General features: G+C 40.7%; 1 protein-coding gene across 1 annotated transcript; it reads right to left on the bottom strand.

The window, feature by feature from the left end:
• Window positions 1–3,991: 3,991 nt before the first annotated feature.
• On the bottom strand, window positions 3,992–11,736 carry LOC114651954 (general transcription factor IIE subunit 1-like). Its single transcript, XM_028802084.2, has 4 exons — window positions 11,245–11,736; window positions 7,322–7,523; window positions 6,272–6,492; window positions 3,992–4,717 (listed from the first exon to the last, which is right to left on the bottom strand). Exons 1-4 carry the CDS (start codon window positions 11,696–11,698, stop codon window positions 4,341–4,343), a joined length of 1,254 nt encoding a protein of 417 aa, XP_028657917.1. The 5' UTR covers window positions 11,699–11,736; the 3' UTR covers window positions 3,992–4,340.
• Between the last annotated feature and the right edge of the window lie 1,458 nt (window positions 11,737–13,194).

The raw sequence follows: 13,194 nt of genomic DNA on the forward strand, positions 1-13,194 counted from the left end.
TGATGTCACATGTGATGAAGACCATGGAGCGGCTGCTGCTTCAACCATCTGAGGCCACAGGTCCGCCACGCCCTCGACCCTCTGCAGTTCGCATACTCAGGAGAAGGTGGGAACGGAGGATGCCATCATCCATATGCTACACCGGTCACTCTCCCACTTGGACAGAGGCAGTGGTGCTGTAAGAATTATGTTTCTAGACTTCTCTAGCACCCTTCAACACCATCCAACCTCTGCTCCTTAGGGACAAGCTCACAGAGATGGGAGTAGATTCATACCTAGTGGCATGGATCGTGGACTATCTTACAAACAGACCTCAGTATGTGCATCTCGGGAACTGCAGGTCTGACATTGTGGTCAGCAACACAGGAGCGCTGCAGGGGACTGTACTTTCTCCGGTCCTGTTCAGCCTATATACATCAGACATCCAATACAACTCGGAGTCCTGCCACGTGCAAAAGTTCGCTGACAACACTGCTATTGTGGGCTGCATCAGGAGTCGGCAGGAGGAGGAGTATCCATCTTACTAACCGAAGGTTGTAAACCGGATATGGATGCAGGGCGCTGGGCACATCGAGGCACACGCGCACTGCACAAAAAACACAGAAACGAGAAGGTTGTAAACCGGATGTCACGCGCACTGCAGCGAGCCCCGCCACCTGTAAACTACACTTGCTCTAATCCACTGTGCCAGTAATGTAGATCACATAACGGTCATTCAGTTTGGCGCCCGCCCCAGAGTCCAGAGTCAAATGCAGCGGTGTCCCAAAACGCTCTCGCGGCTGCCACGCGCGCCTACAACGCGCTTGCGAAAGGAGTCACGGCTCAAACCAAAGAAAACACAGAAACGAGACTACGACCTGTGAACTATACCTGAGGTAAAGCGTGCACGCCAGGTTGTACAGCCGCCCGGATGCGACCGCCCACACCACCGCATATACCCTCATGATATGTCGTCACGCAGCGGCTTCCCACCGAGGCGCATATTGCGCTGTGGCGCTCGCCCCACAGTCAGATGCAGCGGCTTCCCAGAGTCAGTAGGTGGCCTCCAAACACAACCTGTTCAAGCAGTCGGTGTCAGCGAAGGCAACAGACTCACGTCTCCACAAAACGAAACCGCTTTAGTACAGCTATGCTTATTGGATTAAATGACATTTCCCCAGACGCACCCGCCCTCCATGATATGTCATCCATCCACATATCAGACAGAACAGAAACTGATTGCCATTCTAGGATTTCCGATTCGCTAGCGAATCGCGGGCTTACTTGTAGGAACCTAATCAAGGACTTTGTTAAATGGTGCCACTCAAACCACCTACACCTGAACACCAGCAAAACCAAGGAGCTGGTGGTGGATTTTAGGAGGCCTAGACCCCTCCTGGACCCCGTGATCATCAGAGGTGACTGTGTGCAGAGGGTAAAGACCTATAAATACCTGGGAGTGCAGCTGGATGATAAATTGGACTGGACTGGCAATACTGATACTCTGTGCAAGAGAGGACAGAGCCGGCTATACTTCCTTAGAAGGCTGGCGTCCTTCAACATCTGCAATAAGATGCTGCAGATGTTCTATCAGGACGGTTGTGGCGAGCGCCCTCTTCTACGCGGTGTTGTGCTGGGGAGGCAGCATTAAGAAGAAGGACGCCTCATGCCTGGACAAAACTGGTGAGGAAGGCAGGCTCTATTGTAGGCATGGAGCTGGACAGTTTGACATCGGTGACGGAGCGATGGGCGGTCAGCAGGCTCCTATCAATTATGGAGAATCACTGCATCCACTAAACAGTATCATCTCCAGACAGAGGAGCAGCTTCAGCGACAGACTGCTGTCACTGTCCTGCTCCTCTGACAGACTGAGGAGATCGTTCCTCCCCCAAACTATGCAACTCTTCAATGCTACCCAGGGGGGTAAACATTAACATTATTCAAAATTATTGTCTGTTTTTAACCTGCATTTTTATTACTCTTTAATATTGTTTTTTTTTTTGTATCAGTATGCTGCTGCTGGAGTATGTGAATTTCCCCTTGGGATTAATAAAGTATCTATCTATCTATCTAAAGACTGACTAACAAAATTATATACTAGTACTTTCAACATTTATTAATGACAGACAAGTGCCCTTCACTTCTACTAGAAGTACTGGTCAAGCTCTGTGAAGGACGGACATCCCCTCTGCACAAGCACATATTTTGTCTGTTGCGAAAGTCTTTTGCTTCTCCACATGTGCTGCAAGTAAATGGTGCCTGATACATTCTAAATGATCCCTTAGTGTTTATTCCATGACACCTCTTATAACCTTTGTGCCAGAAGGATAAAATTATAGGTTCCCTTATACAAACATTTTGGCTTCAAAAAACTTTTTTAAACGGTCCACCTAAAAGTAGTTTTGATCCAGTTAGTGAACAGCATATATAACCAAAAAATTCACACATATTTAAAGTTGTGTTAGAAGAAAATAAAAACTTGTACAAATTAGGAATCCTGTGAATGATAAATCCATCCATCCATTTTCCAACCCGCTGAATCCGAACACAGGGTCACGGGGGTCTGCTGGAGCCAATCCCTGCCAACAAAAGGGCACAAGGCAGGAACAAATCCCCGGGCAGGGCACCAGCCCACCACAAGGCACACACACCCCAAGGATAATGTAGGATCACCAATGCACCTAAGCTGCATGTCTTTGGACTGTGGGAGGAAACCGGAGCAAACCCATGCAGACACAGGGAGAACCCAGGACGCGAACCCAGGTCCCCTTACTGTGAGGCAGCAGCACTACCACTGTGCCACGGTACCGCCCATCACAAGACCAAACTGGATTTATTAAGGAGCATTCAATCTTTGGGACTTCTTGAATATATTTTCTTCTAAAGAATCTGAATTTCACAGATCTTCCAATCTTTGGATACAGAAAGCGCCTTCTGACAGATGCACAAATTTGAGCTTGGTCCAAATACATTGCCATTAAGATACTTAACGCTAGTTCAGAAGCCTCAGTCCATATAATTAAAATACATTTGGATTTCAAATTAGAATGCAGACCGAAGCAAAAGGTATCCATTATCACAAATGCTGTTTGTGATGGCGATTGAACCCCTAGCTATCCCCCACTGAAAGCAGTCAAATATAAAAGGGATCATAAGGGAAGGGCCTGAATAGAAAATAGCCTTTTATGCCATTGATCTTAAAAATTAATTTGAACACTGTGCTTGTTCAAGCGGATTCTCTATGCCAGACCAAACTGGTTCACTTTTCACTGATTGTACTAGAACAGTTGAAATATTTGGGGAATTAACACATTAAAACAAAGAGCTCTTATAGAATTTAGCAATAAGATAGAAACATTAAACACGACACTAATAAATGGTCCTTCCACCATCTTCTTTATCCTCCCAAAAGCTGCTGTATCTTCGTCAGAGCATCCCTAAATACTTCAGATTAAAGTTGGGCACAACTGTAACTTCAATTATATCAAAATCAAAATGGTTACACATTAAAAGAATGCTGCGGTGGGTTGGCACCCAGCCCAGGATTGGTTCCTGCCTTGTGCCCTGTGTTGGCTGGGATTGGCTCCAGCAGACCCCCCGTGACCCTGTGTTCGGATTCAGCGGGTTGGAAAATGGATGGATGGATTAAAAGAATGACTCTACAGAGATCTACAGCTGAAGGCAACATACTATAGCACTGCCCATCATCTACCATACAAATAATTTTTACAGTGAAACACTAGAAAAAAAATGGCAGAAGTCCACAAAAGTACACCTGCTTGGTTAACCATGGTACGGAAATCTTGTTCAAAATCACTGCTTTGTTCTGTGATCCAGTCAACACTAAATTAATTTGGTAGCAATCTAGAGGTTCAAAATACTCTAGGGGCAAGTCAGAAATATAGATTTTGGACATGGGCACCTTTGCAATTTTATTCACTAAGAATTTCAGAAACACAGAATTTCAGAAACAGTTTGCTTACAGTAATTTATTCTATTTTATTTGTGCCATCACATGACAAAACAGTAAAGAAATATTAAGTGCAAATTATTTTTCTGTATCAGGTACACTTATCATAAGACATATTTTCCATAACCAGTCAATAGCACTTAAAGTCATTTGATTATGCAGCAAATGTGTAAGAAAAATTCTTGATATTTAAGTGCCACAGAGTAGTCTGACATACCCTCTAGCCAGCAGAATATTTTAATAATATTTAACACTGGAAAAGAAAAACAAGGAATCAAGTGTTAAAGGCAATGAAGTCCACATACTACTCAAATTACATACAATTACAAATAATGCCAGTGTGTCCAAATCAAATTAGCTTTGTCAAAGTTCATCTTAAATAAATATTGCACTAGTCATACATAGCTTGGAACATGGTTTTTCCAATCTGAATATAGGTTTCTTTTTCCTCTGGAGTCATAAATGAAACCAGTTCAGGATGCTCACTGACTTCACTGTATAAGTGTGGCTGACCAGCAACAAGCACCATTGGTGTCTCGTCATCCACTTCTGCCTCATCCAGGTTAGTGCACATGGATTTCATACTCTGTGAAGTGCTCTGCAGGGACTCCTCTTCTGATTCGCTAGTGTCACTTTCAGAGGAGTCCCTTAGTCTCATGTTTGGAGCCTTTACTTTGTTGCTCACAGATTTCTTCTCATGAATTAAAAGGGTTTGTATCACTTCATTTACAGGCTCTGATGGATTTCCATTTTCATCATATGCTCCAGCTACAAATAAAACACATTTTGCAAAAAATGATGCCAGTGCTTGCAATGGATTCATAGTTCAGAGCAACTTTCCATAACTTAAGTTCAAAGAATATGTACATTTTGTTTTGCTGTTCAAAAACGAGTAAATGTATGTGTCCCATGGATAAGAGACAGCTTATTCTGACACAAAATAACTGCTGCTACCTGGGATGTAGGCGGTCATTTAGAATCATTGGTGCTCCTAGCTTATCTTTCATGCACACTCTGTAAACAACTATGCGGCTAAATTGATGGTTGCGTGCTAGTTTTCTTGCAGTGCACCAACCATTTGCACAATATGCTTTTTGACCAACTTTGTTGCCATTTTCAAAACAAAATTCCAAATTAGACATTTCTCTTCACCCATAAAAAAAGTGTCAGGGTAATGTTACATCATTACATCTGCTTTTCTGGAGGTTACCGCAAACAAACATTACACAATTCATAATATTTCCTTTCATCTTTTTTTCTGCACAATGTTAAAACGTTCAATTCATTGTATGTTCCACATAAATGTTCAGCCTGTAAAAATTGTATTTAAAATAAACCATGAATCAGTTTACATCCAAAACTTTGATCAATAATCTTGTACGGTACATTACATTTAAATGAGGATTATATTTAATTCTGATTGAAGCCACTTTATATATAAAAAAAAAAAAAAAAAGGATTGAAATTATCTTTATACCCCAAATTCCCATTATTCCTACTGTAAAACTGAATTTTCTGATCATCAATAAAAAGCCAAGCTAAGTCACTAGGAAAAAACAAGAATTGATCTATAGCATGAAGGTTTCACTCCTGCCAATTGTATGAAGCATGTTCAAGCATAAGGCACTCCAATGAACTAATAATATTAACCCTGGTAAGAAAAACAAATATATGCAGAAAAAGTATTGTTCCATACTTTAATTCCAAAAAGCCTAGGATTTCTGGATTTATCTAACTCTTGCCTAAAAGATGACTACCATTATACTTGATCCCCACCTAGTGCCTTGTCCAAAGGCCACAATCTAAAGAATGACAAGTTTAAACACATCAAATTACACTCCAGCACAAGAATTTTGGCATGTCTCCAGGATATGGTGAAGCTCTAAGAACAGAACCATTGCTTCCCCAGATCAAGAGATGCCAGTTTTGGCAAGTGGTTGAAAAGCCCTTAGGGCAAATCCCACAAGAGGGGAAGGGAAAGAAACAGGACACACTATCGGGATTAAATCTCTTGAAAGACAGGAGTGTCTGGTAATTCCCGAGATGTCTCTAGATGATGTTACTGGAGACAGAGTGGCCTAATTCAGCAAAGTTCAGCAAATTACTACTATGCTCACCAATAAATTAAGTCTTGCCTTGAATCCAGTCACACCATATTTTTATATAAAACCCAGGGGCGGCTTTTAGAGAATGAGCTTGTCTTGACAGGGTGTGTGCAGATACACCTACACACAATACCTGTTATGATTTGTCACAATCAAAAAGGAGTAAATGCCCAACCTTGAGGTACCTAGAACTACAATTGAATTAAGGACCTCTTACCAGTTTGTCTTTCTGAAGTCTCAACTGGGGCTTCCTCCACTGTGCTTTGCGTCATCCAAATGGGACACTCTTTAGCAACCTTCTGCACGTGCTGCACTTTTTCAGATGTGGAGTCATTTAAACTTACCACTACCTCCTGTTCATACATGTTAAAAACTGACCGATTCTTGGACCACTTTTCAGGACGGTTCTTCACAGAAGATGGCTGCATGTGATCCATGCTTAAAGTACAGCAAAAAAAAAAAAAAAAAAAGATTAAAGTATTGTATAACTAACAATTCCTGGCTTCAAGCTTTTCATATTCTTATTTTTTCTATAGATTTTTTCTTTTTTTTTTTCTAAAAATCAGTTCTACATTGCTGGAAACTTAAGGTTTAAATGGCAACAGTTACTTGCAGAAGCAGGACCACTGTATGTTATTTTTTGGAAGCCATCTGAAACATTAGGTTTGTGTCATCAATACTTGTCTGGCTAAAATGTTTCAGAACATCCGATGGGATGGGATGGGATGGGATGAGATGGGATGGATAGACTTTATTAATCCCAATGGGAAATTCACAATGTTCCTCTATGCAGTAAACAGTGCTTTTTGAACTTTCCCTCATACGTTTTTATGTAGGTTTTAAGACTAGCAGAAGGTTGTGTGCGTTTGGCATCCATGTTTTTCTTAAATAATTTGGTAGTAAACCCAAGAATGGTTTATATACCATTAGTGAATCAAGTGAAACATTAAAAATCAATATTTAATGCATCTAATACATTACACAGTGACCACCACCCCAAAGCATTTCATTCACTAGTATGCTATACCATATGAACATTTATACATCTACAGTAACATGCATTGCTTAGGTCATCAATGGAACTGGATTACTTTAAATAAAATGTAACGATTAAAACTTCCACCACAACGAAACACTGTCAAATATTAAATGTTTAGTTGGCTGTGCACAAGAGGCTAAGATGTTATAAAATAAGATGATACTTCATCTACCTGATAGCTTGTAAATGCAGACAAAAAAAACACTGGTCAGGAAAACTGGTCAGTACCTTAACATTAGTCCAGATATTTCAGTTGGCTCTGGCTCAAGCAGCTCAAAAGGAAGAACAACATCCTCAATTTCACGAAGAAGCAGGTAAATAGGTTCAATCTGTTCATTGAACTTAGCAAGTAGTGTCCTCGAGTCTTGTTTTGGCAAAGCTGAAGCATCTTCTTGAACTTCAGCACAGCAATAGATACAGCGAAATTCTCCTGATTCAGCAAATTAAAAAAAAATTAGGGAGGCATACACAGTTCAAAAACTCAAAATTAAACAAGTATTCAAGATGGGATTTGGTCTACCTGGCCACACTTCAAAACACATGGTAGTACAGCATGTCAAGACTTGACTGTCCATCTCCACTGCAGTTTATTCATGTCAAATGTTCATTGGATGCATCAAAAGGATGTGTATGTTTAGTATAGCACATTAGAGGATTGACTAGTTAAATTCAAAGAACATTACATAAAAGCTGTGGATAATTACAGCAGACTGTCTTCTTTAACTGACACATAAATAGAATGTCCTTAAGCCAAGATTTAGGAGGACCCTTCATTAGGAAAATGGGTATCACTCGCTCTCAAACGAAACTGTCCTGTGATGGATTTCTATTCCAAATATGTACAGGAAGAGTGTTCAGAAAATTAAGAATAGAATCATCATTATTTGAGGGATGCTATATTAATGTGAGAGTTTAATATAATTATCAGACAACCCTACAACTAATAGAAAACAGGTACAGTAGCTCAGACAGGTCTTTAAGGGGAGAAAACAAAAAAATAAAAAGCATAGGATATTAAAACGCTGATGTTCTTCTGATTACAAGAGATGTCTACCTAGATATACTTTGTAATAAGACATACAGTAATTTAGAGGGTAAAGGGTACTTGAACCATTAGGATCTAGTAAGCCTAATTTTACACTCCAGATTTATGTATATTTTAAACATTATAAATTTCACATATTTGACATTTAAGTGTGAATATTAAAAGGAAAAAAAAAAAAAAAAAAATCGCAGAAAAGGAAGACAACATGCATTCAACAGAAAGTGGTGCTTAAACTCTTTTCAGCAAGATTACAAGGAGGATTACAACCATAATTTAAATGTTATTTCAGACAATTAACTTCTCAAGTTAATAACTTCTTAAGATAAAGGACATTCTCAAGCATGCATTGCATTTAAATATGATGTGCACAGCAGCAGTCCTGTTCATGCCGGGGTCTATGAAAAATGATGAAAGGAACATAAAATGATTCTGTTCGATATATTTGTGCTAACGTATAAATGAGAAAAGAGCCCGGGCTACAGAATAAAAAGTAAAAAATCTGCTGACATGACACAAAGAGATGTTAAATGACATTGTCCTTGCAAAGGAAGAGCATGGAGGCATTTTTACTTAATAACTGGTATTTTTGCTGCATATCTTGTGCCCGACATGCTCTGAACTACCCCTGTACAAAATGAACACTCTTGGATTGGATAATAGTAAATGTCAGATGTTTGCAATTTCATGTCTCTTAAGTGGGGTTTATCTTGTACACAAGAATAAAAAAAGCCTTCAAATCTCTACAGCAGTACGCACTATCCACCAGAGCTTCCACCAAATCGATATCCCTTGTCGGTCAACCTTACTCATCTGGTTCACTTCTCAGTTTTCTTTATTAATTTTGTTAAAACTAACATTTTGACAAGGTCATTCCTTGTACAATATGTCTGTAGTTTGTTTAACCAGTTATGCAGCTTGGCAAAAGTGTCTTTTCTCGACTCGATGCATTATGTACTAATATTACACCATGTGTCTCGATAGTTAAGTGTTAACGATCCGAATCTTTACTGCCCAGCACGGTCCCATATTGCAAGGTTTGCTTTGTTTCCATTAACCAAAACAATCTTCACCTTAAAGTCGACACCAATAGTAGATGCGAGGCATGGGTAAAATGTATCTGTGAAACTCAGAACACTGGATGGTACTTTTCCATTATTGTGACGCAAATTAAGGTGCCATGTGCCTGCAGCCTTAGAATTTTGGAGACTAATTTTAATATTAGGGTTAGGTTCCAAAGAGTTAATTTTATTAAGATTAGAGTCCCAGGTTACTGTTGCTGCCCGGTTTGTGAGGTTAAGTTTAGGATTTCGGTAGGGGTAGATGGATTTTTTCACTTATTATTTGATCTCCTACAGAACTCACAGAATGGTGGATCATTTAAAGATACAGCAGAACACTAATGTATAATATATTATACAAAATACTAAATCTAACAGGTTACAGAGAAAAATGACAAGAATTAAAAAAAAGCAATAAAACAGAACACATGCATAAATCAAGACTGCAACATAAAAATGTTTTGGCAGATCACATTGTATTTAATATACAGTATGTACAAATAACCAGGGCTGTGGAGTCGGAGACAATTTTGGGTACCTGGAGTCCGGAGTCGGCAAAAATGTACCGACTGACTCCTAATAAATCCATCCATCCATTCTCCAACCCGCTGAATCCGAACACAGGGTCACGGGGGTCTGCTGGAGCCAATCCCAGCCAACACAGGGCACAAGGCAGGAAACAATCCTGGGCAGGGTGCCAACCCACCGCAGGACAAACACAAACACACCCACACACCAAGCACACACTAGGGCCAATTTAGAATCGCCAATCCACCTAACCTGCATGTCTTTGGAATGTGGGAGGAAACCGGAGCGCCCGGAGGAAACCCACGCAGACACGGGGAGAACATGCAAACTCCACGCAGGGAGGACCCGGGAATTGAACCCAGGTCCCCAGATCTCCCAACTGCGAGGCAGCAGCGCTACCCACTGCGCCACCGTGCCGCCCCTCCTAATAAATTTAAATGGAAAAAAAAAAAAAAATACAGCAACTTCAAATATCCCATTTCACAAACAATAGTCATAATTAAGTACTTATCTGATGTAAGAATAAAGCCCAGTGCATAGTTGTGTTACTACTAGTGTGAAGTTCAGTTGAGCTATTATACAACCTGACATTCACATATTGTAATCTGGATTATGGTACATTACAAAAAAAGTGTTTATTTTATTTCAGATATAATGTGTTTAACAAGTTCATTTGAGTGTAAACAAGTGTAATGATGTAGGTGTAGGTGTGTGCTATGGCTTGATGTGTGTTCAGGGGTTCTTATCTTTTGTTTAAACTACCCAATACGGTAGAGAGTCAGCTTCCTAGCCAGTAGTTCTGTGGTTAAATGACGTATATGTCGCCTTCCTTTAATCAACATGGAAAATACATTAGCATATTAAATACAGAGGAGCGAGTCAGAAGTACCAGAAACTAAGGAGTTGGAGTCGAAGGATTTATCTACCGACTCCACAGCCTTGCAAATAACTATATTAGAAGACAGAACAGCAAAATGTAAAAAATTTAATTAACTCAATTTATGGTCTCAAAATGTATCTAAAATGTTCATTGACCACCTGCAAGGAATGGCAATAATCTCCAAATTATTAATGTTTTAAGAGCTAAAAAAAATATTTACCCAAAGAAATTTTGATACTTTACAAAGGCATGTAATGTTTCAAGTCTCCAAACGATTTCATTACAAAAAGCAAATTAACTGAGATTGAAGTACTGCACGCAAATAGTAAGAGCAGGAAAGATTTAGCAGCGAATTTATCACCTACACCACAAATGATTTCAACTCCCACATATACATTTGTTTAATTTAGACGTTTTAAATTCCTGTGCACCTTTCCCGTTTTAACGCTGCTCCCTCATACTGGTGTTAAATTTCAAACAAAATGATTAATAAATAAACGTCCAAACACCAGCCCACACGACCGACCTATGTCATCCACGGACTCAAAGCCAAGCAAGCCCCTCAAATGCTTTTATCACAGCGGACCCGGTGGTTAATACAACAAAAACGTTAAAGCTGGAGCCTTGACAGCACACTCACCAGTGCCGGGATCGAACAAGTGGTTCACTTCCAGGTCTGAGAAGGTGCTGGAGCACACTGGACACCGGAATGACGCGCGATTGCTGGATTCCCTCTCGTCGCTCTCAATCCTCCGGCGCACCAGGTCGAGCCGGTACTTGACTACATCTACCAGCACTTTGTAATTTATGTAGTAGAAGCTATGGCGGGTCGATTTGCCGTCCTCCGTCGTCTCCACTCGCATGCGGCTTTTGATAATTTTGTCCGCCTTCAGCGTGGCGAGGACCGAGCGCAACTGCTTCTTCTCAAACTTGAGCAGCAGCAACAGGTCGTCCTCTTTAATGCACGAAAATCGGATAAGCAGGTCCAATGTGAGGAAGTGCTCCAGATCGTAAAAGCCCCGTACGATGTATTTGGCGAGCCGTTTGAGGGCTGCTGGCACCTCACTAGGCGCCTCCTGCTCGGCCGTCGCCATTGACTCGTTCCCGCCAACGAACGGGATGGGCTCCCCGCAATTTAAGAGATCACGTGACGACGGTAAACGTTTCCCATTGCTTGTTAACAAGCTACATGAATATTTCGATACATGTCAATATGAAGGTAAGTTATCTTAAAGTGAGATTTCGCTTTCTCAATATCTGCAACTCATTTCAAGACATCTCAGTAAAATATCCGTAAACTTAAAAAGATCTCAAATACATGTGCAAATTTTGTAAAAAAAAAAAAACTTCCTATCGATTTTAAATGAGCTCAATTGCATTTTAAGCAATCACACGTTGACCTCTTTTGCAGTTTAACATATCTTATATTCATTCTGAGATATCTCAAAAGCACGTCATTTCAAATTTCATATTTTTTTCAACAGGATGTTCTCTCTCTTTTAAAATATCTCAAATTAAAATTTTTCAGAGATCTCAAAATGAACAAGACTATTTGAAAATATCAGTAAATGCATTCGAGTTACATTTATTGGCATTTTAGAAATCTCAAAATGGTAGATGTCTTGAAGTAACGTCCTGCATTTTTAAAGATAGGCCTATGTTAAAATATACTTCACAAGCCTTTACATCAAATATGAAATTTTTATATATCTCAAATGGGGGAGAAATCTATTTTAATATATAAGGAAATGGAATGGAGACAACTAAAATGTATTTCTAAAAGTAAGCCATTGAAAGGATATCTCTGCGGTGGGTTGGCACCCTGCCCGGGATTGGTTCCTGCCTTGTGCCCTGTGTTGGCTGGGATTGGCTCCAGCAGACCCCCGTGACCCTGTGTTCAGATTCAGCGGGTTGGAAAAAGGATGGATGGATGAAGGATATCTGAAATGCTTTGGAAAAAAATGTGGTTTTAATTCAAGATATCTTGAACAGTGTTTTTTTTTGGCATGAAAATTCTGGTGGGGCTGTTATTGAGGGAGGAGTGAGACTGGCCACGCCACATTCGTTACTAGATTGGTCTGTATTCTCATTTTAAGATTAACACACGCTGTGAGAGACAACTGGGGACTTTGCAGTATCTTCCCTGAGACGCAAGAGGGCAGCCCCCCTGGATTGCATGGGGGCCACAGAGCTTGGAAGCTCAACCCTGTGGGGGGCTGTGGCCACCGCCAGGGGGCTCCTGAATCGTTCCAGAGCCATGGACTGCAGCACTTCCGCCACACCAGGAAGTACTGCCGGAACAGAAACCAGGTACACCCGGAGTGCTTCGAGGTGCCCATGCAGCACTTCCGCCACACCAGGATGTGCTGCAGGAAGGTCATCAGGGAGCACATCCGGGTGCATTATGAAAGGGGCCGCCTCACTCCATTCGGGGACCCAGAGTCAGGAGGAGGGAGACAAAGCTTGCGAGAGAGGAGTGGAGGCGGCAGAAGAAACAAAAGAAATGAGAAAAGTATAAGGACTGAGTTGTTGGGATTGTGTTGGTCACTGTATTGTGTGCAAAAAGAACGGTAAAAAAAAAAGAGTGTGC

The sequence above is a fragment of the Erpetoichthys calabaricus genome, chromosome 5 (genome assembly GCF_900747795.2).
Source record: "Erpetoichthys calabaricus chromosome 5, fErpCal1.3, whole genome shotgun sequence".
NCBI lineage: Eukaryota > Metazoa > Chordata > Cladistia > Polypteriformes > Polypteridae > Erpetoichthys > Erpetoichthys calabaricus.